Here is a 27,512-nt window from a genome sequence, read left to right as displayed (position 1 = left end):
TATTTCTTAGTGTAGTGAGCTTGTCACGTAGGGAAGGTTTTGTAAGTTTTGTATTTTTGTAAAACTTAGTCATTTAAAATGACTGTAGTTCATATGGTGGGAAAACCTTATTTCTGAGCATAAGTCGGTGAATGGTTTAATTATGGTCATCCATAATGTCTGTAGGATATTGATTTTGGATCTGTTTATACAGTGGACCCCCGCCTGCTCGTGGTTCTGGATTCGTGGCTTCACCTATTTGCGGATTTCTCTGTGGAACTGTGAGGTTCAAGAAATGTCAGAAGTGAAAGACTGATCCTTTATTATTCTCGACAGGTGTTTATAATACAGAAAGTGGACGGAAAGGTAGCGGGTGACCTGAGGGCCCCCGCTGCGTCCGTACAGAGGTTGTGTTTGTTAACGCATAAAAAGACATATAGAATTCGGTACAGAACATATAAAAGGCGGTATATAAATCAGCGGACAGGCCATACAATGATTCATACAATGAGATACATAAAGGATCTGAAATATCAACAAGTAACATATATGACGTGATTAATGTACGTATGAAGAATGAAACGCAAGAAAGGAGAGGCGATTTGACGCCCTTACAGAACATATACAGTATGCACATTATTCGCCTATTCGCGGTATTTTTCATAGAGAAATATTCACAAATTACTGCATTTTCATGTCATTTTTGTGACTGAATGCACTTTTTGTGATAAAACTATTAAAATATTCAGGTATAAGCATTTTTAGAGGGTTTTTTGGTGTTTTGAACCATTAAAATAGGCCGTTATAAGCCTCTTTAGAGGGGTTTTAAATATTCGCAGATTTGAGCTATTTGCAAGGATTAGTGGTACGCATCCCCTGCAAATACCGGGGGCCGACTGTAAAGTCCTTCCAGTATCCAGGCAGACTGCCTACAATAGTCTGCAAATATTCTGTGTTTTTACCATGTTAGTTATTCATTGACTTTGGACTTTTGATACCATTCAAGTCAGGATAACGAACATACTTTTGGGGATTGATGACCAAAAAATGAGCCAAAATGCAATAATATTTTTATTATATCTTGATTTTTAAAAATTATTTTATTTGGGTATTTGCTGGTAGAATAATGTTGTTATAGTATTTTGCCATATCAACTGATTGGAATTTTATTATGAAGATTTATTTTAATCTTTTAAGGTTATAAGAAAATATTTTGTTGAAATTTGAAACTCTTATCTGTCAGTAGTTTGCTTCTGGTGGAGAAAGTGTCAATATTTTCTTAACAGTAGGCACCCTATTATCACTGGAACACTGCAGTAAAATACAAGTACAGTAATCCATACTAACTTGCAATGGCCATGATGAGGAGGAGGAATTTCTGTTACTCCCTACAACCCGGATTGACCAACAGCCTAGCACCATTTCAATGGTTGCTTCCATATTGTGGAGGAAATGTTAGAAACAATGTTGTGGGTCATAAAACACTTTTGGTGGTAGTCTGAGAACACCTTAGGACATACATACCTTCATGTGTTTAAATCCATCCCTGTTAAAGACTGCTTTGCTTCTCTGTGACAAGCAGTAACTCGGATATCCAGTTCATTGTAAAACTTACTGCAGATTTCTCAAGCTTATGATTGCCAAGTCAGTCATGAACATGTAAAGATTATTTAAATGAGCTTCACAGTTTGCTGTCAGTGTCACTGACAGTGATGAGAAAACCATTTCATTGATGGTATCAGTCAGTTTCATTTGTTTATTGCTTTAAAATTTCTCTTTTTCTTTGTATATTGCAGTTAATCTGGCAAGAATTATTCTTTTGCAACAGTTTAAAGTGGAAATCTTTTCCAGATGTACCGTCATGGAGATCGTGCTCCAATTGAATTATACCCAAATGATCCTCATCAAGATCCATCAATATGGCCTGATGGCTTAGCCCAGCTAACAAAGGTAAGTCCTGTACCCTACTGTTAATATGTATTATGGTATGTCTTTTGCTTTGATTTTTGTTCTCTAGTTAAGTGTCTTAACTTTTAATTTTATTATTACAGTAGTTTATAATAGGGAGCTTAAAGTTCACAACTAACAATAAAATTGAGAAAATGCATTACAGACTTATAGTTATTCCTTTGGAATTAAGCACCATCTACCTCAGCTTTGCTTACTGCTCCAGGTTCAGCAGATTCCTTTGAGTGCCAGAAGATGATGTGGCCTTCTCTGGGCATTCCTAAAGATCCCCCTTCCTCTGTTTTTTTGGCAGCTTGGCCTTAGTGAAGGAGTTTGCTACTGTTCTTGCTAAGGAGGTCATTCCTGTTGTAGCTTCTCTTTCAGTGGTACTCAGGATCTTTATCGTCCTGCCTTGACCTCATCCTCTGCTATTTTGGGACATTAAGACACTGGATGGGATTAAGGTGAAGCATTGTAAGAATGCATCTTCTTCATCCTTCTCATTGAGCTCATCCTCCTCCTCTGCCCCTTCTTCCTCTTGTAGGAAGCGATTGTTTCAGAACATCTTTCTCAAGGAGGTCAGGTGGTCTTTGTGTTTGTATGTCCTTAGTCTGAAGGTTGACAATGATGCTCTCTGACCCTGGGTGAGACATCCACCCTAGGGGGGTTAGAGCTTGCTTTAGCCTTGTCTGATCGTAAGGAAGTTTCTGGGTTGGTTAACACAATTCATAGCATGTTCACTGTTCAGGGGTCAACCTCGGTTTGTGGTTTGGTGGTTGGTGCGAGTAGGTTCAGCCATTCCTTACTTCAGTCATCATGGCAGGCTGATGCATCTGGTGTGTCTCCTCTGGAGGAGGATCCAACTTGTGTTGCATGGGATCTGATGGGATTGGGGGTTCTTCTCTTTAAAAACACTAACAGTACAAGCTCGGGCAGTACTTTATAGAGATTACTGGACTCATTCGTGAGTGCTGTGATCTTTGTGGAACAACCGCTGCATTGTCATTGTACTTGATCATGTCAGTTGAGTGAACCTGCTCACTCCAGAGGTGAAGTGGTCGTTTTGACTTCTTTGATTTCCTGTTACTCATAGTGTTTTGGAACATGTTGACAGTCTGATCTGCAGGTCAGAAATTGCCCCAGCATGTGTTTGAACCGGCCACTGTGCAGTTGAGTAACACAGCAGAACTTCCTTTCTTAGAGGCTGGGCTCAAAAGGTGCAACCACCTCTGCTCTCCCTTTAAACTAGGGGATCTGTGAAGGCATTATACCGGTACCCTGTACGGTGTACCATTTTTTATGGGAAGCTGCATGAGTTATTATCCTTCAACTTATTCGCCTGGCTAGGAATGTGTTATATCCTGTTGGAGATTCAACTTTGCCTGTCAATTGTTGAGACTAATATCTCATTTCAGAAGCAAATCTCCTACATGGAAGGTGATTGTTTTTATTCCCGTACAAACAAATATGAAATTTTAAAAGTATTTTGCATTTTTCTTTTGATTATAATCCCACATCAACCACCCCTCCTGCCATCAATTAACCACCCTATTACCATGTTTCAGTGTCTGTTTCCAGCCTGCTTTGGGAATACTGTACTCCTAAGCAAAAGGCTATAGTTTGTATACTTGGAAAAAATACAAATTATTTAAAAAAGTTTTGTATCTTGATTGTTTGAATAAATACACCTTGGTTGTATGTGTGGCTCTCCACTAGTTCCCCTGCCATATTATTAGCCTTATTATTATTATTGTTCTTCAGATGGCATCCATATAGCTTAGCCTTATGTTTGTGAGTTTGAATTAGAAATTTATGATAGTGCAAATGTCAAAGCATTTTTCAGAAAGTAATTCACTTCGTACATTGTGGATCTTTTGATGATTGAAGTTAGTCATTGCTGGTTCTGGTCACAGTTTATATGGGTGCCTGTTATTTAATACTGTAGAAGGTATGGTTTGCATTTCAAAGCTATGGAAACTTGCAACAGACTTGGGAGTCTGGTTGTGAGCTGCCATGGGTCACAATTTGTCCTAAGAGGCTAGCAAGGAAATTTAATTTTTTATTAGAATCATGAACATAAACTGTATACTGTACAGTGGTCCCAAATTTCATCGTGTCAAGAAGCAAAGAATCATCAAGTTCACCAGTTCCTTATCTTTGTGTAGGATTGATTTCCTTAAGTTACTGTCTTTTGATATTTACGTAATGCAATCTTTCTTCTGTTGATCAACTCTCTCTCTCTCTCTCTCTCACACACGAGAAATGTGATGTGCAACAATATATTCTATAAAATTCTCAAGCAACTTGCATCAAATTGTGTTCTAGCAATGTGTGCATTGCAAAATTTGACATCATAATTAATACAGATATGTGAATTTGTGCAATGTTTCAGAAAGGGAAAGCGATGCAGTACGCATTAGGGAAATGGCTTCGCAAGAGGTATGACGGTTTTGTAAGCAAGAAGTGGGATCCAGAGGAGATTTATGTCCGAAGTACTGATGTTGATCGGACACTGATGTCGGCTGCTTGTAACCTGGCAGCGTTCTATTTTCCTAATGATCCTGACCGTTTTAATGGAAAGTTAGCTTGGATGCCAACTCCAATTCATACTGCACCTTTGTCAAATGACGATGTAAGCACTGTGTTTGTGTGTGGGGGGGTCAACTTTTTACATAAAAATAAATGAGTAAATGGTGTTTGTCAGGGTGAGTTATATCCTAAAATTAGTAGATCGAGATTTTGTGCTAGTTTGTTGAATACTGTACTGTATTTACTAAGTAGAAGAGCACTGTTATAGTTTGGTGGCCCATTGCAGATGATGTTTGGGTTTTGTTGTTCTTGCTTGATATGACAAATTTTTCTTTTGTATTTATATTTGGTATTCTACTAAAGTCACAGTCAAGGGTTAATAGTAGTGTTTCTCTCTCTCTCTCTCTCTCTCTCTCTCTCTCTCTCTCTCTCTCTCTCTCTCTCTCTCTCTCTCTCTCATTCATAATATTTTGTTTTGCAGTTGCTTTCTGTTGACCAGAGTTGCCCGAGGATTCAAGAAGAACTTGGATTGCAGGAAAACTTACCAATAGTGAAGAATGTCACGGATGATAGCCAAAAGTTATTTGAATATCTTTCCGAAAAATCTGGCAATAATATTACAACTATATTAGATGTTGACTACCTGTATGACACACTTCGTATTGAGGTAAATATCCTTTTACCTTAAGTTTTTGTTTGGCAGATTACATTACAGCACATAATGTTGTTGCACCCCTGTAAAGTAATTCTTTACCGTCACTTCTAATATCTTTGTTGTTTAAGGAACAATGTGGAGTTTGGGCTGTCATTAAAATTCAGAAAATGAATTTGATAAAACTGAAGTGGGACAGGCATAAAAGATGTGTAAAAATTGGATTAAGAGATAGACAATGAAAGTAGTAACTGGATCAGTAGGAAGGTTGGAAGAGTAAACAAGACAGTGAGTGTCAGGATAATTAAATGAAAGTGTTAGTCAAAAGAAAATGTTTAAAGTTTCCCTAGGATAAAAGAGATGATCTTGTAGGAGTAGATGGCGCTGAATAATCCTGATGGGTTCTGGCGCTTGGTCCTCAAGACCTAAATTTCATAATCAATCAGTGTAGGAGTAGATATAAGAGTTAATAAGGTATTCAAGGGCAAAGTGAGGGGAAAAAGTAGATAAGAGTAAATACTTTTGGAGAGGAAAAGGTGGTCTTCAAGGAAGTAATTGCAGAAGAAAAGATTGATGGATGATGATAAAATGGATTTTGGAATAAAAAGTGCTGTAGTAGAAATGCTGTATAGAGAGAATTCAGTCCTGTGTTTCTGCAATGTATACAGTTGTAAGATATATTGAATCTTGAGGATAAAAGAGTGGCAAATCTGAATGCTGCAAGACTTAAAGTGTTAACTGTAGATTGGAAACAGGAAGGCAATGAAGAGGAAGAATGGAAAGGCTTCATGAGATAATGGATTGCAAGTGAGATGTTGTGCTATGGCAAGTGTAATTGATTATCAGACCAGGGTGTTGAAGTTGTTTGGATGAAGGGAAGGTTTCAAAGGAATATGAGTGGAATATTTTAGAGTAATTTTGAGAATTTTTTATAATTTTTTTTTTCTTATACCATGTGCAGTTGCACATCTTCTGCTTTCCATTGATGTGTTTTCGTAAACTGGCCAACCTTAAAGTTTGCCCATTCTGGGGGTGTGCATGATATATAATTAGCCCGTCCCTTAAGGGTCAAGAGGACAGGACAGCTGCAGTATGGATGTGAAAGTGTGATAAAGGCAAATCTAGACTAGGAAAACCTTTTGAAAAAATGGATGAGAGGAATGATTGTTTATTTGCTTAATGGTTAAGATGATATAGATAGGTAACTAGAACAAGCATTGATAGGTTAAGGTGTATCTGTGGATCCACACTTTATTGTAAATCAGTTGTGTAGGAAATATGAGTGGAAAGGGAAACATTTGCTTGTGTTTTACATAAGCCTAGAGAAGGCTTTTGATGTACTTGTTGGAGATGAACTGTAAAGGATGCTGAGAAAGTGGTGGTGAAGAGAATGATATTTGAGAGCAGCAAAATGTTAGAATATGCAGAAGAGGGAATGACAGGTTTAGTGTAAAGTGGAACTAACTGAAACAAAGATGTGGTATATCTCCATGGCCTTACAAATTATGAATGGATAGTTGGAAGTTGAAGTAAAATTGGGAGATTTAGGTGCAAAGTTTTGGCAAAAGGAAATTGGTCATGAATGGAGTATGCATTGGAGATGATAGTGTTGATGGGAAAGAGCAATGAGAAACTGCCGGCAAGTGAAAGCATTTGAAACTGCATGTGAGAGGTGGAAATTAGAACTGAATGTGGGCAAGAATAAGATATATGTGGGAACTGTGAACCAGGAACGTTAAGCCATAAATGTTCAAGTAGACAGTGGAAGAAGGGAAGTAGTTGATTTATAGATATTTTTGATAGATGATAGTAGGATGAGCGAAGAGGCAAGTCACAGAATAGATGGTAGTAGGATGAGAAAGAGGCAAGTCACAGAATAGGTAAAACTGGATGTATGCAGCATGTGTGAAAAAGAAGTTTCTATGAATGACCAAGTTAGAATGATGAAAGGGCTGTCGAGACTACTCTCCTGTATGGAAATAGTGTGGCTGTAGAGCATGAGTGAAGAAAAATTTTGAAGCTGTTGAAAAATACCATGAAGTCTTTGCGATGTAAGAAGGAATGGAAGGTGAGAAATGTGGATATAGAAGTCATAAAAAGTTCAGCTTAGGTGAATGATTGCAGTATTATGCCTTGAGTTGGTTTGGTCTTGTTTAAAGAATGGAAGTTCATAGGTTGATGATGAGGATGAATAATTTGAAGACGTCTGGATGGAAAGCAAAACTCAGGAATGTTGGATAGGTGGTATGGTAAAAGTATTTGAATGGAAAGGCCTTGATATCCAAGATATCTTTTTGTGTGTGTTTGTGTATGTGCTGGCATGATAGTGGTGAATGGCACAGTTTGTATGGAGTTTAACATGCTGCCAGTGAACCTAATGTATATAGGAAATTTGTCCTTGATTATTTGGAGTGTGAATTTGGCAGTAACTGTTGTCTTTTTCAGTAGTTCTTGAGCCAGTCCTGATTAGGAAACAGATTAGTCTTGAGAAAAATGTATAACACTCCTTTTTTTCAGGTTTTTTATTAGTAGAATTTTGTTTCCTTTATTTCAGTATCGTAAGTGAGATTATATAGGTATGGTATGAAATTTGCTCAAGAGTTTACTAAATATTGGAGTTAGAATTATTTTTCTGACATACAACTGTTTATATACATATTTTTTCGTTGTCTTTTGTTTGTTTCTAATCCCGTTTTGCTTTCTCATGTGGACGTCTTTTTCCTTAGAAGCTTGCTTTGCAAGTTAATTGCCCATAGGCTTGTTTCATATCAATATTTGCTAATTCTTAATGCTTTCATGAAAATTAGTGATGATGATATCAGAATGCCATTGCTTCATATTTTGTTTCTAAAATATTTTTTCTTCAATATTGTGCCCTAATTCTTTATTTTAACAGTGTCATGACCTTTTTTGTGATTTTACAGGCTCTCTACAATTTATCACTTCCTGAATGGACCAGTGGTGTTATGGAGCACATGAAACTTTTGTCAGATTTTAGCTTTGAGATTGTAGCCCTGTCAGAAGAACTAAAACGACTTAGAGCTGGTGTGTAGCAAGTAATTTATTGCTAAAGTTGCTAAGGTTCATTGTTTTTAATGATGCTTGCATATTAATTTTATAGTAGGTTTACTTATGTCCAATTATGAAAGATTTCTAGAATTTTGACAGATTTTCTGGGCCTTTTTGGTTCAATATCAAATTAAATGTATTTGCTAGCTTTGCTAAACTAAGCACTTGAGGTAATATGAGTGTTATGAAAATTTCCAATGATTTAATTTGCCTAACATTTGTTCTAGGTCCAATAATAAAGGAACTTGGAAATCACATGAGGGAAAAAGCAGATGGTAAATTAGAGAAGCAGAAAATGTATGTTTACTCTGCTCATGATACTACTTTGGCAACTCTTATGTTAGGGCTTGGAGTTTTTAACAACATAGCGCCACCTTACGCAGCCACAGTGCTTATTGAGCTTCATAAAGATGATGGTGATCATTTTGTTCAGGTATGTGACCAAAGGGGGATTAGTGGGAGTGGAATTTTTGTAAAACCAATTCATGTTGTGCTCGGTAACTTCAAATTTTATAAGTATTTATTTTTAACTTGAGAATGTTAATCTTAGAAATCTGGAAGTCAGAGAGATAAGAAAAGGATTTTGGGTTTTATAACATGATGTAGTAAAATTATTTTGAGTTAAGAAAGGCTATTTATTCCACTACAAACCTATTGCATAGGTGCTCAAATTGTTTGACAGCAAAATGGTCCCAGGCAAATTCCTTGTACCTGTAGGCAAGTACTGCATCAACATGGCAGAGCCATTGGGTCTTGCCCATTAAACTGCCCTTGTTCATTATATGTCACTCTGTTTATACATTCCCAAGCCTTATCTTCATTGTCATTTTCTACATTTTTAATGGTGAGGTTCAGCTGTTTTTGACTGTCAGGTGGTAGTGGCAGTGAATATGGAAGTAACTATCCTTTTTCATGAAGAAAAGAATGTCTGGTAATTTTTTGTTAAATTAATTTTCTTCAAGAATGGCATCTTATATGTGGAAGGTGGGAGATGCTTGGAGATATCCAAAACCAAGAGATTGACTTCTTTCCTTGCTTTTGTCTTCAATACATATATGTCATCATTATTCTTGCATATATAGTAAATAAGATTGCCTATGAGCAGTGAAGGCTGTTATGTAAGAATTTAGCAGTTTTCAGCCAGGTAGGAGAATATATCAAAGAACTCTTGATTCACAGTTAGCAGGTGTGCTTGCCTCTAAGAATTGCTTGGTAATGACAGTAGTGTCTTTTGACCTCTAATGACTAGTATCTCCTCATCCTTCTAGGGGTGAACACTGAGAGGTATCAAGCAGTGGGGCATCACTGTAAGATTGATGCTGGATAAGGTGCAAGAAAGAAAGTGAAGTATGGCCCCAAGGTTAACCATTTTTGTAGTCAATAAGATGGCTGGAGGATGGTGCCACATCATCAGTCAAGGCCAGCTTTCATTCAGGATAGAATCTCTAACCTAGTTTCTTTCAGAAGTAAAATATTCCAGCATCTGTTATCCTCAGGATACATGTTTTCATGTTGCTACTCACCAGAGTCTTGGAGGTACTTTTGCTTCATCTTGGTGGGAAGTTGTTACGTCGTAGAGTGCTCTGATTAGGTTTGTTTTCCCTTCCCCAAGTCCTGGTACCAGCAGTGCTGTACACACAGAATTCAAAGGCAGCGGGTCCTGAGAAGAATGGATTATGACTCTCATGGGTTCTGAGAAGAGTGAATTCTGATACTATTGAGCCCAGAGGTACTGACACTTGCAAAGATTTTTCTTCAATTATTTCACTCTAGTGTGTCCAACAGATAAGTTTCAAAGATTTTATTCTTGATTCAGGTATTTCATTATAGTCAAAATTTCGTTGCTAATTTGTGGAAAGCCTTGATAGGCTACTTAGTCTCCTCATGGAATTAGTCTTGAGCAGCCAGTTCCAGATTTCCCAGATATTACAGCTATTAGGTCTCGTACAACTACCGCTTATTAAGACAGCCACTTTGTTTCCAGCTCAGATGTCATAAGGAGATAGCTTTTGGTGTCACAAAACGCTGAACGTAAGAGTAGTACTACCTTTGATACCTCATGCTCCTTTGAATAGAAGAAAGTTGAGTTGAAGTTATACCAAGATTCACACCAAGAAAAATCTGTGGTCATGGATAATTTAAGATGAAGGAAATGAGTTCTCTCTTCACAGTGGTCAGTACATCCAAACATTTCTCTAGATGTTCCAACTGTGGGACAATTCATGATGTACCTTTTAGTCTCAGTGCCTACCTGCAAATTATTGCTTAAGCCCCATGGATATGGCTGCCTAGAATTTGGGCACTTGTACATCCTTGGGACAACTGGGAATTTTACACTTTCCTTCATTTTATGATAATCAGGGTTTGTGTTTTTAATTGTTCATAGAAGCCAGGGATATTTTTGGGACTGCTTAGCTCCTTTGTTAAGGCTGGAATGGTTTTAGGACATCCCCAGGGAGTTCCCAGCTGGAAAAAATTTTAGTATCAATCAAACTATAAAACATGTTTCTTATAATATGGAGACCCTATATCTAGTGCTTAGAGGTCATCCAACAACTCTAAATGCTGAAGGTTTTGCAGAGGAAATAGCCAGACCTATAGTTTTGCTATGTAGAAAGTAAACACTTTCCTCTTGATGTACTAATGAAATTCTTTGCGTGGCTGGTGCAGTTGGAGATGCTTTAATCCAGGCAGTACTACTGTTCCTCTGACATAGGCCACCTCCTTTACCTTCAGCTGAAGGATGTGGTGTTCTTGAAAATCTCACTAAGTAATATGATCTACTGGAACTAGCTTCATTACCTGTTCTCTGAAGACAGTCTTTCTTGTGACATCACACTTGCACAGCAAGTCTGTGACGTGCATACTTAGTCAAGCAAGTCAGTCACTTTGTAGGCTGAAGTACTGTAGGCCTCCACCTTAGCTATGAACTTGCTCAAGGTAACCCAGAAGTCAGGAAGCAGGCAGGTGTGCTGTGGCCTTCACTGTTTCATTAGTCAGTCTTTTTCCAAACACTAAGAAACTCCCTAGTCAGGGCTTATGTCTTTACTTTCAGAGTCAAATTCCAGGGAATTTATGTTGAGATTTTTTCTGGCTGTGGAACAAGTCTGTGATCAAGTAGCTAGATACAAGATTTTGAAGTAGTTCAGTCATGGTGAATAATGTGATGAATGGTTAAGTTATCTGTTTAAGGCTATTCTCCATAGATAAGATCTTTATCTTCTAATTTGCATGTAACTTATATGGCATTGCACTGTACTGATGAGTTTGTGGAGATGCCAGTGGTAGTCTTTTCTGCTGTTGCTCTGTAACAGTCTTTATGGCTTGCTATGAACGTTTGATATTTTTTACAATTATCTTATAAGTTACTTTAATACTCATGGTTGTCTGTTAGTCACAGCTCCTTTACATGTTGAATATCGAGTAGTAGGACATACGCATAAATCATCCCAAGTTCTAAGCGGATCCTACTGTTCCCAGTAAATAGTCCGGGGATTTGACAATTTGATTTCACCTCACTTAAACTGAGATTCAGACACTATTAAGTATTTGGTTAACTGTGAAACAAATGTAATTTTTTGTTAATGTTTTTTTCATAGAAACCCATTGACTTGTACAAATTTCTTCTCTTCCCTTCCCTTGTCACTGTGAAAGGTTTAAAAACCAGTGAGGCTGATTTGACAGCCAAGATCCGAGGGACCTGCCTTGCTTGCACAGTACTCAGTATTCGCATACCATATGTAGTAGTTGTTCTTTGAGAAACTTTTGTCAGGGAAAATTTGAGAACAAATGAAATGGGCACTACAAGTAATTGATTTGTATAAAAAAAAGGCATTTGTTTGCAAAAAGTACACAAATCCAAACATATTGTTGCTTTTATTTGTGTATGTTGAGAAGTTGAACAATTTTTGATTAAAATTTTGATAGGATCAACATCTGGCTTTTACATTCTTACATCATCTCTTTAACATTCAGAGCATGTGTTCACATGATAATTTCTGGTATTTAAGAGCTTTGATAGTTCTTAAAAATGTTTGGTACAGTAGTCTTATAAAGATTTTGCAATATTGAATCTTGACAGATGTTCTTCCGCAATGACACCAAAATAGTGGACCCACCTTTTGCTCTTACGTTACCTGGATGTGAAACTAAGTGTCCTCTAGATAAGTGGTTGGAAATTACAAGTAAAGTTGTACCAGATGACTGGGTGGAAGAATGCAAGAGCCATGATGGGCCCTATGATTTTCACATAAACGCTGCTACTGTAGCAGGTGAGTGTTTATTTTCTTGGAAACCAGCAGAATTTCCTTTTCTTTGTAGATTTACTACTTTGATGCATTTGTTTATTCTTGTGAAGAGGATTTGAGATTTTAATGTAGGTTTTAGTGTTCATTTTTCTGTGGTTCTTCTTGAGTCAATTAATTTGTATGGTCTCTTCCAAGATAGTGTGCTTATTCAGTGGACAACTGTTAATACTCTTCAGTCCTTTGTTGCATAAAATTATACTTACAGTTTTGATATGTGTGTATATGGTAGTGTGAAGTCTAATGAACAGGGATTATTGTTTCACATCTATATAATAGAGGTTATGCTAGTATATTTGTCATCTTAACTTCTGAAATGTTTGCAAATGTGCCTCTGGGTTAGAGATACTGGCTCCACAACTTTTCCTAATATTTGTCTGCAGTTAGGTAACAATCATGAAAAATTTTAACTGTACTGTGGGATGCATGGCCATACTAGCTAATGAAAGTTTATTGTTTTTCACTTGATCTCCATTCTTCGGCTTGCGTCCACAACTGTGACATCAGAATCCAGTGATTCGTTATAAGGGTTTGGGTGTGGTAATTTTTCTCCTCCATTTACCTAATTTTACACGAGAGCCATATTACAAAATAGTTCGTTCTTTGATTTTTAACTGTCTAGCTTTATGATAAAAATCCTTCATTAGATAACTGTCAGATTTCTACTCATTTAATTTTTGAAAAGCAAAATATAATAATTTACCCCTTGTATGTATATACCTCATCCATAGTTCTCAAATGCACTGTTAAAGGTTTTCTTTTCCTGAATTGCAACCTATAGTCTTGGAGTGTCATTTTGCCTATTATTTAATTTGAATATAGAAATACTGTATATCATGGTTTACAGGGCATTATTTAAATGGATGGTTGATATTTTTGAAATTGAGGCCTAAGTATAAGGAAAACCCTTTGAATGAGTTTAGGCCATACTTGTTGGAGAGGCTACCTTGTAAGGATAGTACAGTATTTATTCCCAAAGCTTATATGTTGTAGACTTGGATGAAGTTATTATTTATTTATTATTTTTTAGTGAAGTATTGATGATAATCGTATGGTCAGAATTAGTGAAATTTTACACTAGAAAACTGCTGATAAAAAGAAGGCATGTACTCCCTTTGTTCACTAAATGTAGGTTAGGAGCAAAGTTGAGTCCTTCCTCAGGGACTTAATATTTCAGGGATGAGAGAAAGATCATAGCTCATTAAATGTACAATCTGAATGCATTTGCAAAATGAATATGTGTCTGCTCAGTCATTACATGTGAATAACTGTTATGTATTTATTTTTTTAAGTCCTTCTGGAATAAGTGCTTATATGATTGCTGTGACTAGATTTAAGCAAGAAAACCTTGTTCCAATCAGTGTTTCAATGAAATCTAGATACGGTGTACATACTGTACACGGGTCATGCCATCTTAAGTACATTTGTTCCTGTGTTTCGTGATATACAGAGCTGAACATTGTTTGCATAGTGTTTTTCAACCATTTTCTTTTTTAAGTTTTGTTTGTGAATTTTTCTAAATGTTGCAATCCGCATGACCCATTCATCAACTTTTTAAGTTTTGTACTGTGATCAGGTGTTGATAATATCTTAAGTACTAAGCTATTAGAAAAAATAAATATTTCCAATACATGCAAATCTCAGAGGTTTAGGCCAACCAGTTTAGTTGGGAACTGATGACTGCTTTGCAGGAATGGTAACTATAGATTTGTTCATGAGACTTACCTGCCAGATATATATATAGCTGTATTCTCCAAAGGTCCGACAGAATTTCAAATTTCGCGGCACACGCAGTGGCCGGTCAGGTGGTTAGTACCCATTCCCGCCGCTGGGAGGCAGGTATCAGGAACCATTCCCATTTTCTATTCAGATTTTCTCTGTCGCCGGACTGTCAACACCTGTTGTCAGTTCCTCCGCCATTTGGATTTCGAAATTTGTTGTCACTTAAGTATTTTGGTTGTTTTTTGGTATTCGACTGGATCTGTGACTTGGCATACGCTCTTTGTGGACCGTTTTTGATTTTGCTTTTGACTTTTCTTATAATTAAGATGTCTTACCTCTAGCTATCGAGTCTGTAGCTTGGGTGAATGTAAGGTGAGGCTATCGAAGACTTTGATAGTTCCTCACTCTTTATGTATGATATGTAAGGGTGTTCAATGCTCTATGATAATCGGTAATGAATGTGTGGGATTGTCTGAGGGTGAGTGGAAGAAATATGAAGCCTATATGCTTAAATTGGAGCGTGATAGGCTGAGGAAATCTTCCTCCTAGAGTGCATCCTTAGATGGACAGTCAGGGTTTTCTCCTACTAGTAACCCTGTAGTATATTTTAGTACTAACCCTGTAGTTTGTTGCTGCAGAAGGTAATTCCCTGGCTCTCGTGTGGAGTCAATGCGTGCTCTTGAAACTAAAGTGAATGCAATTCAAACGCATAGTGTTAGTGCTAGTGCCCCTAGTGTTGTGGAGGGGGCGTCAGATCGGCCCTATAATGCCTCTAGGCCTGGACCTCTGTCGAACTCCCAGGACCAGGGAGGGGGCATGTCGAAAGCCGCATGAGGGTTACGGGGCTTCCCACCGATCTGGCGTCCCTTCGGCAGGTCCTGATGACGCTACCCAGGCTGCCAGGGATCGTGCTCAGGCACGCATCCTGAAGGATTGCTTCTCGTCCTCCGACACGTCCTCCCGCCTCGGGGTTGGAGCTCTCGGTTGGACTCTCGCCCTCTTAAGAGAAGCTTAGAGGAGAGGGGCGGCTTCACGTCCTCTTCCTCTGAACGTTTGTACTCTTCCCCGAAAGTTGCGTGGATATTCCTCTGCAGAAGAGAATAAAGTGTTTTTCGAATGATCACGCTACTCGACCCCCCTGTCGCGCTAAGGCAAGGGCTAGAGCTTCTTCCCCTGTGGAAGGAAGTATACGTCTCTCGCCCCTTTCCTTCTCTCAGGTTCAGCCCTTCTCCCGAGAGAGTGGCTTCTCCAACGCGTAAGATTTTGTTGGGTTTGCAACAACAGCTGGATGCTCTCATGAACCTTTCAAGAGTCGAATCTGCCTGTTAAGAGGTACAGATTTTCACCTTCGTCTCCTGCTTCGGGAACGATACAGAGCGTCTGTCGTCTAGAGAGAGTGTTTAGTGGCTTCCTATTCGTCTTCCCCGAGTTGAGGTGTTGGCCTTTTCTCTTGTCTCGCGCCAGGAGCGCGTCTTGCTCTTCGTGCGCTTCTCACGCTTCACGCGCCCTCACCTTGGCGCTCGGCGCGCGCCTAGCCATGACGCGCGCGCCACGCTGTAACTCTCTTCTAGTACTTGCCACGAAGCCTCTCGCGCGTCACGCCATGACGCTCCGCGCTCGCTTCGCCGTATAGCTTCAAGTCTTGTGTTGACGCCGCTCCAGTTGTTCATCATGTCGCACAACTACCCGCTTCAACATCTGATGTCCTTCTTAATTTAGCCAGTACTTGCTTCGGCAGTACATATACTAAAATTGGAACGATACAGAGAAGATTAGCATGGCTCCTGCGCAAGGATGACACGCTAATCGTGAAGCGTTCCACATTTTTTATGTTTACTATACGTACTCTAGTTGACGTCTTCTTCGTTCGCGGGAGTTCCCGCTTACGTATCGGGCGAATCGAACTACTTTCACCACTCACTCAAGACCCGCCAGCTGCGGAAGAACATCCTCTTTCGTCACAGCCTTTGTATGAAGAGAAACTTCTTTCGTCTTCTTCTTCCTCTGATTATCAGACTCTGGCTTTTTTCTTAAGGATCTGTTTCCTGAGACTTTTCAACCTTCGGCTCCTCTCTCTCCACCTTCGCAGTTGTCTTTGTCTTAAGGGGCGTTTGTGAAAAAATCGAAATCAATTTTTCTGGGATATTTTATATATGGCATCATACATATCCTGACTATCTTCTCAGAAAGTTTTATTTAAAAGTTCGCCACAGTTAGGAGTTATAAACAAAACAGTAACCCTATCATAGTCAAATTACATTTTTAGTATAATGTAATGATATTGTCAGTATATCGGTGGTAATTTCCTTTTAGCTATGAAATAATATCTAATGCGATCTATGGCAACCCTGTGGACATAGTACGCATCAGCGAAAGACAGGAATGCCGCAGGGCAGTCAGTGGCAGTCAGTCAGTAGCAGCTCAGAGCTTGACTAAGTAAAACGTCGCGCTGCCCAACCTGAGCCGTGTTTTGACACTCGCTTCTTTAGCTTCATTTAGCGAAGTTATATTACTTTGCAGGTCTATTTTTGGCTTTTCATTATGTCATAAAACATCAAACTGTGTAACGGCAAGCAAATAAATACACAGAGAAGCAAAAAATATCGTTTTTCTCAAAACTAAAGTTATCGACATTCAAACTGCATCTCCTTCATAACGATTGCACCGATCTCAATGATACAAAAAGTAAACGAAAGCTAAATATTTGCCTAACAAAGGGGCTTCCATGGGAAGCAACACGAGACCCGCACCACGAGAGAGAGTTTTTTCCCGAAGGAATGTCACTTCCAAGAGAGGTAGCAAGTGACTCCTTTCATCTCCAGACTCCCTTTGCAACCAGGCTTCATTTTGCACAAGCCTGGAAAGAGTGAGGGGCAGACGTTTGGTCCCTCCTACTGTTAGAGAGAGGTTACTTGATTCCCTTCCTGTCTCCTCCTCCTTTGTTTTTTGTTTCCCAACTGCCTTCCTGTCAAACAGAAAATTGTTTGACCTGCTCGAACAGATGTTCGAGCGGAGAGCAGTGGAACAGGTCTTGGACTCGGTGTTCCCCGGGATTTTACTACAGATTGTTTCTAGTCCCAAAACTTTCAGTAGGCTGGAGACCCGTCTTGGACGTCAACAGGTCGAACAACTTGGTCCTGAAGGAAAAGTTCAAGATGGAGACCTCGCAGTCAATACTAGGAGCCCTTCATCCCGGGGATTGGATGGTATCTTTGGATCTCCAAGATACTTATCTTCACGCCCCAATTCATCCACGTTCGATGAAGTATCTCAGGTTGTCTTGGGGGACTAGACGTACCAGTTCAGGGCTCTCTGCTTTGGACTCTGCACAACGGCCATACCACGTTGAAAACACCGCTTCTCGTCCGATCAGCGAAGTTAAGCAACGTTGGGTCTGGTCAGTACTTGGATGGTGACCGCCTGGGAACACCAGATGCTGTTGGCGTCACATTTTGCTCCGAGGGTGTTTACACGTCTCATGAAAAAAGTTGCGATGCAGTTGCACCTGTCGCACGTCAGGATCTCACTCTACTTGGACGACTGGTTGATTCGAGCGTCGTCGAAGCGAAGGTATCTGGAGGACCTTCAGTTGACTCTGCAACTCGTGAAGTCCCTGGGACTTCTGGTCTGTGGAGAAGTCGCAGCTGATCCCCTCACTGTCCATTGTGTCTGGGAATTCAGATCTATTCAGCGGCTTTTATAGCGTCTCCGTCGCAAGAACGGCAACTTCTATGTACGTAAAAGTCTCGGCCTTCTTGGAAAAGGAAACATGCTAGGTGAAGGAAGGAATGAGTCTGCTGGGGACCATTTCCTCGCTGGAGAAGTTTGTTTTCTGGGGAGTCTGCATCTCAGGCCTCTTCAGTTCTTTTTGTTGGAGAACTGGCAAAGCAAGGAAGACTTGAAAGAGGAATTGAGAATTCTTCCTTATATAAAGAGGATCTGTGGTGGTGGCTCGATCCAACGAAATTGCAGAAAGGGATCTCCCTCAAGCTTCTGAACCCCAACCTTGTGTTGTTTTTCTGACGGGTCGTCAACAGGTTGGGGGGCAACACTAGAGGGAGAGGAAGTGTTAGGACCCCGGAGAGAGGAACAGGTGTCCTGGCACATCGACTTCAAAGATTTGGCGGCTATCTTTTAGCTCGCCAATTCTTCGAGGTCCAAGTTTGCAATCGTGTAGTTCTAGCAAACTCGGACAATACTACTTGTTCCCTGTTCAGCCTTGCAAGAGAGATTATTCTTTGAGCCTATGCTCGCAACATTTCGATTCTCACAAGTTTTGTTGCAGGGGTCGAAAATGTTCGAGCAGACCTGCTCTGTTGGCGCCATCAACTCCTGCCGAAGGAATGGACCCTTCATCAGGAGGTTTGCCAAGATTTTTGGAAATTTTGGGGTCGCCATCTTGTGGATATTTTCACGACCTCAAGAACAGCGAGGCTCCCTCTATAAAGCTCATCTGTACTCGACCCTGGGGCAGTTGCGATAGTTGCTCTTCCCTGGGATTGGACGGGAATAGATGTTTACGCCTTTTTCCCCGTTCTAAATTCTGGGAGAAGTCATACGCAAGTTCGCGGCCTCACAAGGGACGAGGATGACTCTCATCCCCACGTTTTGGCCTTGAACCACTGGTTCTCGGAGTTTCTCTTCTGGTTGGTAGGCGTTCCCGAGGACCCTTCCTATGAGAGCAGACCTGCTCATACAAACCCACTTCACGAGATATCTTTGAATCTCCCGCTCTGAACCTGACTGCTTTCAGACTATCGAAACTTGGTCAGAGCGAAGGGGTTTTTTCTGGCCAGGTGGCACGGGCCATCGCTAGAGCCAGAAGTTCTTCATCTAAAGGATATATCTAGCGAAGTGAGCAACCTTCAAAGGTTGGTGTAGAAAGAAGGGCTTTTCCTCTTCCTCTATCACTGTGAGCCAGGTTGCGGATTTTCTCCTTTACTTAAGAGAAAAACTCGATATAGCAGTTCCGACTATCAAGTGTTATCGGAGCATGCTTTCGATTGTATTCAGACACAGAGGATTAGCTTTGTCTGACAATAAGGACCTCCACGATCTTACGAGCTTTTCAAGACGTCCAAGGTTCCTCAGCTAATTCCCCCTGCTTGGAACTTGGACGTAATGCTCAAGTTTTTGATGTTTAGTCCTTTTGAGCCTCTCCACTCTGCATCTCTTAAGGATGTTACTCGAAAACGGCATTCCTCGCGGCGAAGAGAGTGAGCGAAGTTCGAGGCCGTCATGTGGGCTTCAAGGAACACAATGCTGTCTATTCTTTAAGCCCTAAGTTCTTGGCTAAGAATGATAGGTCTTCTAACCCTTGGCCTAGACACTTTGAAATTAAAGGTTTAGCAAACCTTATTGGACAGGAACCTGAGGGAGTTCTATGTCCAGTTAGAGCTCTCAAGTACTACCTTAAAAGAACACAGGACACTCGTGGTCCCTTGGATGTTTTATGGTGTTCTGTGAGGCAACCAGTTAAACCTATGTCGAAGAATGCACTGGCATTCTTCATTAGGGACGTCATTAAGGACGCACACTCTAGTTGTGACGACTCCAACTTCAAGTTGTTGAGAGTTAACGCTCACGAGGTGAGGGCAGTTGCTACCTCCATGGCGTTCAAGAAAAATATGGTACTCAGTGACAATTTTAGTGCCACATTTTGGCGAAGTCAATTCGGTGTTTGCCTCACACTCTTGGCAAGATGTTTAGGTAGCATACGAAAATTGCTTTTCGCTGGGACCATACATTGCTGCTTCAGCAACCTTGGGGACAGGGGTAACTCTGATCCTATCCCCTTTTAATTGTGTTTTTGTGGTTGTTGGGTCGACTACTGGAGGCAGTCTTCCCAATCCTTTGCAAACTAACGCTTTAGGTGTTGGTTAGGTGGTTAGTAATGCTCTTTTGTCCTCTTTGTATGGTCTATGATCTAGTCACATTGTGGTCACGCCCCGTTGACAGATCATCTAGAAGTCGCCAGCTATATAGGTCACTACCTCGCTGGGGTCTCTAGTAAAGCAGAAGCAGACTAGAGTGACAGTAACCACTCAGTCAGCTACGCTATCAGATAAGGAACCAAAATATTTTTACCAATACTTGGTTTTTCCTAATTCTTGGCTGTCTCTACCCCCTCCAAAGGTGGTATTCAGCTATATATATATCTGGCAGGTAAGTCTCATGAACAAAATGATATTTTAATGATAAAATAAAGTTTGTTCATACTTACCTGGCAGATATATATATTCATATTGCCCTCCCTCCTCCCCTCAGGAGACAGTGGCGTTAGAAAATCTGAATAGAAAATGGGAATGGTTCTGATACCCGCCTCCCAGCGGCGGGAATGGGTACTAACCACCTGACCGGCCACTGCGTGTGCCGCTGAAATTTGAAATTCTGTCGGACCTTCGGAGAATACAGCTATATATATATCTGCCAGGTAAGTATGAACAAACTTTATTTTATCATTAAAATATCATATTTATAGATAATTTATCCAAAGTAGGATTTGTAAATTGCTTTGGAGGACTAGTAACTGTAGAATTTATAGATAATTCATCCTTAATAGGATCTGTAAATTACTTTTGAGGAATGGGAGCTATAGAATTTATACTTAACTCATCCTTAATGGGATTTGTAAATTACTTTGCATGGTGCTATAGGTCTAAACACTTATAATTTTGGGGGGTTATTTACCTTTGACCTTAGTCTTGTATCTCTTAGAGATTAACATAATAAGGTAATATTGACTTGTGAATAAGATATTGCAAATGTTATTGCTTGGAAAAAAGTGGAAATCATGGTGTTTCAGTCTTGAGTCATGCATGAAAACCTTAAAAAGATTACAAAGTTTAGGGTTGGGAAAGCTTTCTGATTTTGAATGGGCTGAAATTGATTTATCTGCCTGCAACTGAAATTTTGTAAAATAAAGAGAATTTTTCTTTTTCTGTCCTAGCTTCAGGAAAAGTTCTACCTTCTTTTAAATACTTATTTTTATTTTGGTCAGTACTATATTACATTTTTCATTTTCACCAGTATTACATTTCTCATTTTCACCCGCCCCTTTTTATGATCTTTATATGAAAAATATTTGTTGGTTAAAGTTGAAGAGTGAATGGATAGTGGATAGATCTTTAGTTGTATGCTGAATGTCACTTCTGCTGAGAGGTTGGTGAAGGATTTAGACAATAATGTATTAGAATTCATATACTTGAGTTGACCTCATATCTCTATGTGAACTGCATATGATGACTGCATATAGATGAGTCATTGGCCTCTGTTTCTGTCTGTGGAAGGTGCTTCCTGAGAGATTTAGGTATTTTGTATTTCAAAATATTGATGAACCCCTTAACCACTCTTAAATAGATATCTTTTAAAGTCCTTGAAAAAGAATTCATTACTGGAAGATAAGAGTGTTGCAAGGGTTGTATGACCTGCTGCTAAAAAGAAACACATTCATGAGATTGAGAAATTGCAATATAAACTCAACAGTATCCAGGCAGCCATTCTTTTTAATGAAATAATAATGATAATAATATGTAAAGATTAAAAGAAGGTGCAAGAGCTGAATACTGAAAATGGCCAGTTGGTGAATATTAAGTTCTTTCAGTAATGTACAGTCAACAGTGGCATAAGATGCCTATGGTGGTTTGTGATGTGATGCGTTAGGAGCAAGGAACGAGATTCTTCTTATTCTTATTTCTAAGCAAAATATATGTTGGAATGCAGATACTGTTTCTTTGAAGGGGTTATTGAAAAAGATTTTTTTTATAATTTGCTTTATTGGAAGGTTGGGGAATATTTTAAGTATAGGTACAGGCCGTCCCCAGTTAACGGCGGGCTCGGTTAACAGCGATCTGGTATTATGGGGCTTGTCTAGTGACGAAAATCGACAATTTTCGGCGCCAAAAATCGCCAATTTCCACTTATCGGCGCCGATAATTGGGTATTGGTGCCGATACATACCTAACAGAGGTGCCGATAACCGAAAATCGGCGCTTTTCGGTGCCAATAACCCCCAAAAATTGCCGAAAAAGCGCCGAAAATCACCGATTTTCGGTTATCATCACACCCTCAGAAATGGAACCCCGCAGATAACCGGGGACTGCCTGTACAGTGTAAAGTACTCAGAGAATTATTTAGGTATGTTTGAGGAAGCTGATGTTTTCCACCACTAAGCTCTATAGTGTGCTTGACCTTAATCCACTGGTGCCTGCAATTTAATAAGTAAACCAGCTTAAATTAATAGTCAGTGAGTTGACTGGCATTTATTAAAATATCACCTAAGTGGCCTTTAGGTGAGGGCTGGGTCTCATGTAAACAGGAACAACCTATCAGTTTTGTATCAGTTTAATCAAATCTTCATAATGAGTATTTGAGGTTTTGTTATACTGTTCACTGTACTTTGGTATTTTTCTTCTTAATGTAGGACAAATAAAGTTTCATAATTTTTGTTTGCTTTAATATTAATACCATTTTTATTTTTTCAAACTTGTCCAGCATCCATAACATATCATAGAAGTCATTTGCCTTGATGTGTCTCAGCTGCTTGGTTATGATTTGGATGCTTGAAAGTTTTCAAGTCCAATCCCTCTGTGTTCTGTTCATGATAGATTCTATACAGGTAAAGAAGGTTATTGAATGTGTATTTGAATATATTTAGCTCCAAGCAAGGGATAAGTTGGACCATTGTATGTTGACACTGCTCTATTGAAAGAACTTAATATTCATGCCCTGGCTAATGTCTGTTGTTTATCTCCCAACATTTTTATTATCACCTCTTATGTCTTCCTTGAATGTTAATTATTATTATTATTACTATATTATTATTATTATTACTATTATTATTATTTATTTATTATTGTTTTGGTCTATCGCAGTTACCCTATTCGACTGAGTGGTTTTTATAGTGTGGGGATCGGGGTTGCATCCTGCCTCCTTAGGAGTCTATCACTTTTCTCACTATGTGCACTGTTTCTAGTAGCACACTCTTCTGCATGAGTCCTGGAGCTATTTCGGCATCTAGTTTTTCCAGATTCCTTTTCAGGGAGCTTGGGACCATGCCTAGTGTTCCTATGATTATGGGTACAATTTCCACTGGTGTATTCCATATCCTTCTTATTTTGGTTGTCAGGTCTTGATAATTATCAATTTTTTCTTTCTTTCTCATCTACTCTAGTGTCCTGTGGTATTGTGACATCAATGAGTGATACTTTCTTCTTGATTTTGTCAATCAACGTCACGTCTGGTCTTTTGGCACGTATCACCCTATCTCTTCTGATACCATAGTCCCAGAGGATCTTTGCCTGATTGTGTTCTATCACTCCCTCAGGTTGGTATTCGTACGACTTATTACTATAAGCTAGCTGGTGTTTCTTGCGCAGGCTCCAGTGGAGGGCTTTTGCTACTGAGTCATGCCTCTTTTTGTACTGGTTCTGTGCAATTGCCGGATATTCACTTGCTATGTGGTTTATGGTCTCATCTTTCTTATTACACTTCATGCATATGGGTGAGGTGTTATTTCCATCTATTATTCTTTGGACATATCTGGTTCTTAGGGCCTGATCTTGTGCTGCTCTTAGCATTCCTTCTGTTTCCTTGAGTTCTTCCCTCTGTAGCCATTGCCGTGTTTCATCGCTGGCCAGTTCTCTTGTCTGTCTCATGTACTGTCCATGCATTGCTTTGTTTTGCAATTCCTCTGTTCTGTTTTTCATTCTCCTGTCTGTATATTTCTAGGTCTTCATCTTCTTTTATCAGTCCTTCTTCCCATGCACTCCTTAGCCACTCATCTTCGCTGGTTTTCAGATATTGCCCCAGTGCTCTGCTCTCGATGTTGACGCAGTCCTCTATGCTTAGTACCCCTCTCCCCCCTTCCTTTTGTGTTCTGTATGGTCTGTCTGTATTTGCTCTTGAATGTAGTGCTTTGTGTATTGTCATGTGTTTTCTAGTTTTCTTGTCTATGTTGTGGAGTTCAGCCTTTGTCCACTCCACTACTCCTGTGCTGTATCTGATTACTGTACTGGTACTGCCCATGTGTTTATGGCTTTCGTCATGTTTCCACCATTGAGTTTTGACTCTGAGTATCGTCTTAAGTCTCTGCATGTATTGTTTCCTGATTGTGTACTTCGTCTCTTGGTGTTTCATATCCTCTCCCATTATTCCCAGATATTTGTATCCTGTCTCATCTATGTGTTTGATGCTATTGCTGTCTGGTAGCTTTATCCCTTCAGTCCTTGTTACTTTGCCTTTTTGTATGTTGACCAAGGTGCATTTTTCTGTTATAAACTCCATCCTGATATCCCCGGATTCAATCCTTACAGTCTGGATTAGGGTATTTATTTCCTTGATGCTCTTACCATACAGCTTGATGTCGTCCATGAACATCGGATGGTTAATAATTCTGTTGCCTCCTTTCGTGAGTTGGTACCCAGCATCCATCTTCTGCTGTACTTTTGTTATGGGAACCATGGCTGCTGCGAAGAATAGTGGGGACAGTGAGTCACCTTGAAAGATCCCTCTCCTGATGTTAACCTCTGCTAATCTTATCCCAGAGCTTGTAAGTACTGTATTCCAGTTGCGCATTGTATTTTTAAGGAAGCTGACAGTGTTTTCCTCTGCCTCACATATTCTTAGGCATTCTATTAGCTACGTGTGCAGTATCATGTCAAAAGCTTTCTTGTAGTCAATCCATGCCATGCTTAGGTTGGTTCTCCTTCTCTTACTATTCTTCATTACCATTTTGTCTATTATGAGCTGGTCTTTTGTGCCCCTACACTTGCCTTTGCAGCCTTTCTGTTGGTGAAGGATGGTGTTTGTATCCACTAGGTAGTTGTATAGCCTTTCACTGATGATACCTGTTAGTAACTTCCACATTATTGGTAGGCAGGGGATGGGCCTGTAGTTACTTGCTATATTTCCCTTGTTCTTGTCTTTCGGTACTAAGGATGTTCTCCCTGTGGTCATCCATTTGGGCGCATGGTGGTTTGTGATACAATGTTGGAGTTGTTCTGCTGTTCGTGGGTATAGGGCCTTGAAGTTTTTGACCCAGTATCCATGGGCTTCATCGGGACCTGGGGCTTTCCAGTTGGGCATTTTCTTTAGTTGGTGTCTGACTGTGTCTATCGTGATCTCGGTGATCTTTGTTTTATTCTCCCTATTTCTTCTGCCTTGATTTCCTGGAGCCATGTTGCATGTTCGTTGTGTGATACCGGATTGCTCCATATGTTTTCTCAGAGTCTCTTACTTGGTTCAGCTTCAGGAATATCCTGGTGGTTGTCTTCCCCTCTTAGTTGGCTGTATAGTCTTCTGGTTGGTTCCAAAGAGTTTGTTCTGTTGGTATCCTTTATTCCTGTTCATGTACTGTTGGATCTTATGTGCTTTGGCTTTAAGCCTCTGTTTTATATCTTCTGATGTGTTGTTTAGTCCCTTCTCCTGTACTTTGTATTTCTCATTCAGTTCCTCTCTTGTTTTTTTGCTTCTTAGCCTCTTTTCTGCCATCTCTTTCAGTTAACTCCAGTCACATGTCATCGTGATTAGTTTTTCCACGTGCCTTTTCCAAGGCAGTTGCTGTTCTGGTTTCTGTTGGGTTGGTTGTGATGGTGGTGGTGGTGTTTGTATCCCCATGAGTTCTACTACTAGTCTTGCTCCTGCCTATGCCAGGTTATTTGTTTCTGTGATACTGGTGGTGTGGATTAGTCTCATTGTTTCATTAACTTCACTTGTATTTTCCCTTAGTTTCTTTGTGTTGTAGGCTTTCATGAAGGGGATCTTTGTTCTTTCTGTATCTGGCTTCATCCATTGCCTGATCCTTTCCATCCATTCCTACCTCTCTGTTGCATCTTCAGTGTTTCCTTGCATGTCATTGTTTGGTAGCTCATCATTCCTGTCATTTTCTATGTCGTCGTCTCTTAGTTCGTCTTCTAGCCCTTCACTGCTGGGTGTTATTTCTCTTTCTAGTTCCTCCCTTTCTGTTGTGGAGAGCCAGCTCTTTTTCTTTGTTCCTTACTTGGTCTGCCAGCCTCTGTTCTGTTTGAGGGGTGTCATTTCTCTCATTCCAGATGTTGACCAGTCTTCTGTCTGGTTGCTTCTGATGTAACATCTCCATATTTCCTTATTTTCTTCTCTTGTCCATTTCTTCTTCTGGTTTGCCTCTGTAGCTCCAGTCTCTGGTTGCTGGTTACTGTTGTGGTGGTCAGTTGCTGGATGACGACCTCCAAGTACCTAACCGTCCTCCCCGTCGATTGGGTTGTATACCTGGCTGCCGGACGAAGCTCCTCTGTTGCCAGAGGTTCCATTTATGTCGTCGTTTATCCTTTCATTTCTTTCCATCATTGCTGAGTTTTGCTATTTAACCCACAGCTGAGCCCAACCCCATCAAGAATAGGTACTCATTTACAGGAAATTATGGTAAATATCCTTTCCCAAGGAATCAGTGCAGAGGACAGCGGTCACCCATCCAATGACTGACCAGCCCTAATGTTGCTTAACCAGTCCATCGATGAGCTGAGCCACTCTACCACGGTGCTCTTTTTTATTATTATTATTATTATTATTATTATTATTATTATTATTATTATTATTATTATTATTATTATTATTATTATTATTATTATTATTATTTATTATTATTCAGAGAGGGATGTGAGAAGAGTAGGATGCTAATAGGCAAATGGTAAGGACAAAGGGGAGGATTTGGAAGGACCAGTCAGAATCTCATCACAGCATGGCAGAGGAAGTTTTGAATTATAGAATGAAGGAGATGTGGAGGGTCAAGTTATTTGATATGAAACTAATAATGGAATGTGGAAGACAGTGCTTTGAAAATCTTTTACTTGAACAATACTTGTATTTGAGAATAGGCAATCACACATGCAAATCATTGTTAATCAAACGCATTAAAACAATACCTCACATGAACTTTTTTAAGGTGATTTTGTGTCATTTTCTGAGCATGTGGTCTGAAACTCTGTACGACAGAATAGGGAATAATTGTTAATTGAAGGTATAAAAACAAAGTGAATATTTTTTTAAAGTGATTGCAGCATGCTACTTTGTTTCATTGTGCTAGCTGGCAATCCGAAATTTTAAGATCTAAGATTTGTGGTTAAAAGCAGTGCAGTTGCCTCAGCCTACCACCTCCACTCCTTATGTGTTTGAAGCATTGCTATTTAATCCATCACATACCAACGGAGTGGAATTTTGGTGTTCCTGACCGGAAGTAAAATTTCTCCAGTTTTCACAACTCTCCTGAGGCCTGACTATGCTTCGGTCATCATATTCAGCTAAATTTACTGTACATTAACTATATGGTTTGGTAT

General features: G+C 39.7%; 1 protein-coding gene and 2 non-coding genes across 7 annotated transcripts in view; all 3 read left to right on the top strand.

Annotated features, from left to right (window-relative positions):
* Positions 1–27,512, top strand: part of LOC136831254 (prostatic acid phosphatase-like) — a 46,566-nt gene that overhangs the window by 8,903 nt on the left and 10,151 nt on the right. For 2 of the 5 annotated variants that reach the window (XM_067091322.1, XM_067091325.1), the window contains exons 2-7: positions 1,831–1,929; positions 4,319–4,558; positions 4,937–5,122; positions 8,032–8,152; positions 8,404–8,609; positions 12,258–12,447. In XM_067091322.1, the coding sequence (XP_066947423.1) occupies positions 1,831–1,929; positions 4,319–4,558; positions 4,937–5,122; positions 8,032–8,152; positions 8,404–8,609; positions 12,258–12,447 (1,042 nt within the window). Of the gene's footprint in view, positions 1–1,830; positions 1,930–4,318; positions 4,559–4,936; positions 5,123–8,031; positions 8,153–8,403; positions 8,610–12,257; positions 12,448–12,987; positions 13,023–23,374; positions 23,528–24,558; positions 24,752–27,512 lie in introns of those variants that run through there. The other 3 variants (XR_010850811.1, XM_067091323.1, XM_067091324.1) reach the window with 3 other exon arrangements.
* On the top strand, positions 15,925–16,030 carry LOC136831839 (U6 spliceosomal RNA). The gene has a single exon (XR_010850982.1). It is a non-coding gene; the product is annotated as a U6 spliceosomal RNA (small nuclear RNA).
* On the top strand, positions 17,530–17,647 carry LOC136831836 (5S ribosomal RNA). The gene has a single exon (XR_010850979.1). It is a non-coding gene; the product is annotated as a 5S ribosomal RNA (ribosomal RNA).

The sequence above is a fragment of the Macrobrachium rosenbergii genome, chromosome 48 (genome assembly GCF_040412425.1).
Source record: "Macrobrachium rosenbergii isolate ZJJX-2024 chromosome 48, ASM4041242v1, whole genome shotgun sequence".
In the NCBI taxonomy this organism is placed as follows: domain Eukaryota; kingdom Metazoa; phylum Arthropoda; class Malacostraca; order Decapoda; family Palaemonidae; genus Macrobrachium; species Macrobrachium rosenbergii.
The sequence above is the reverse complement of the archived record's forward strand: the minus strand, read 5'-3'. Positions and strand labels throughout refer to the sequence as shown.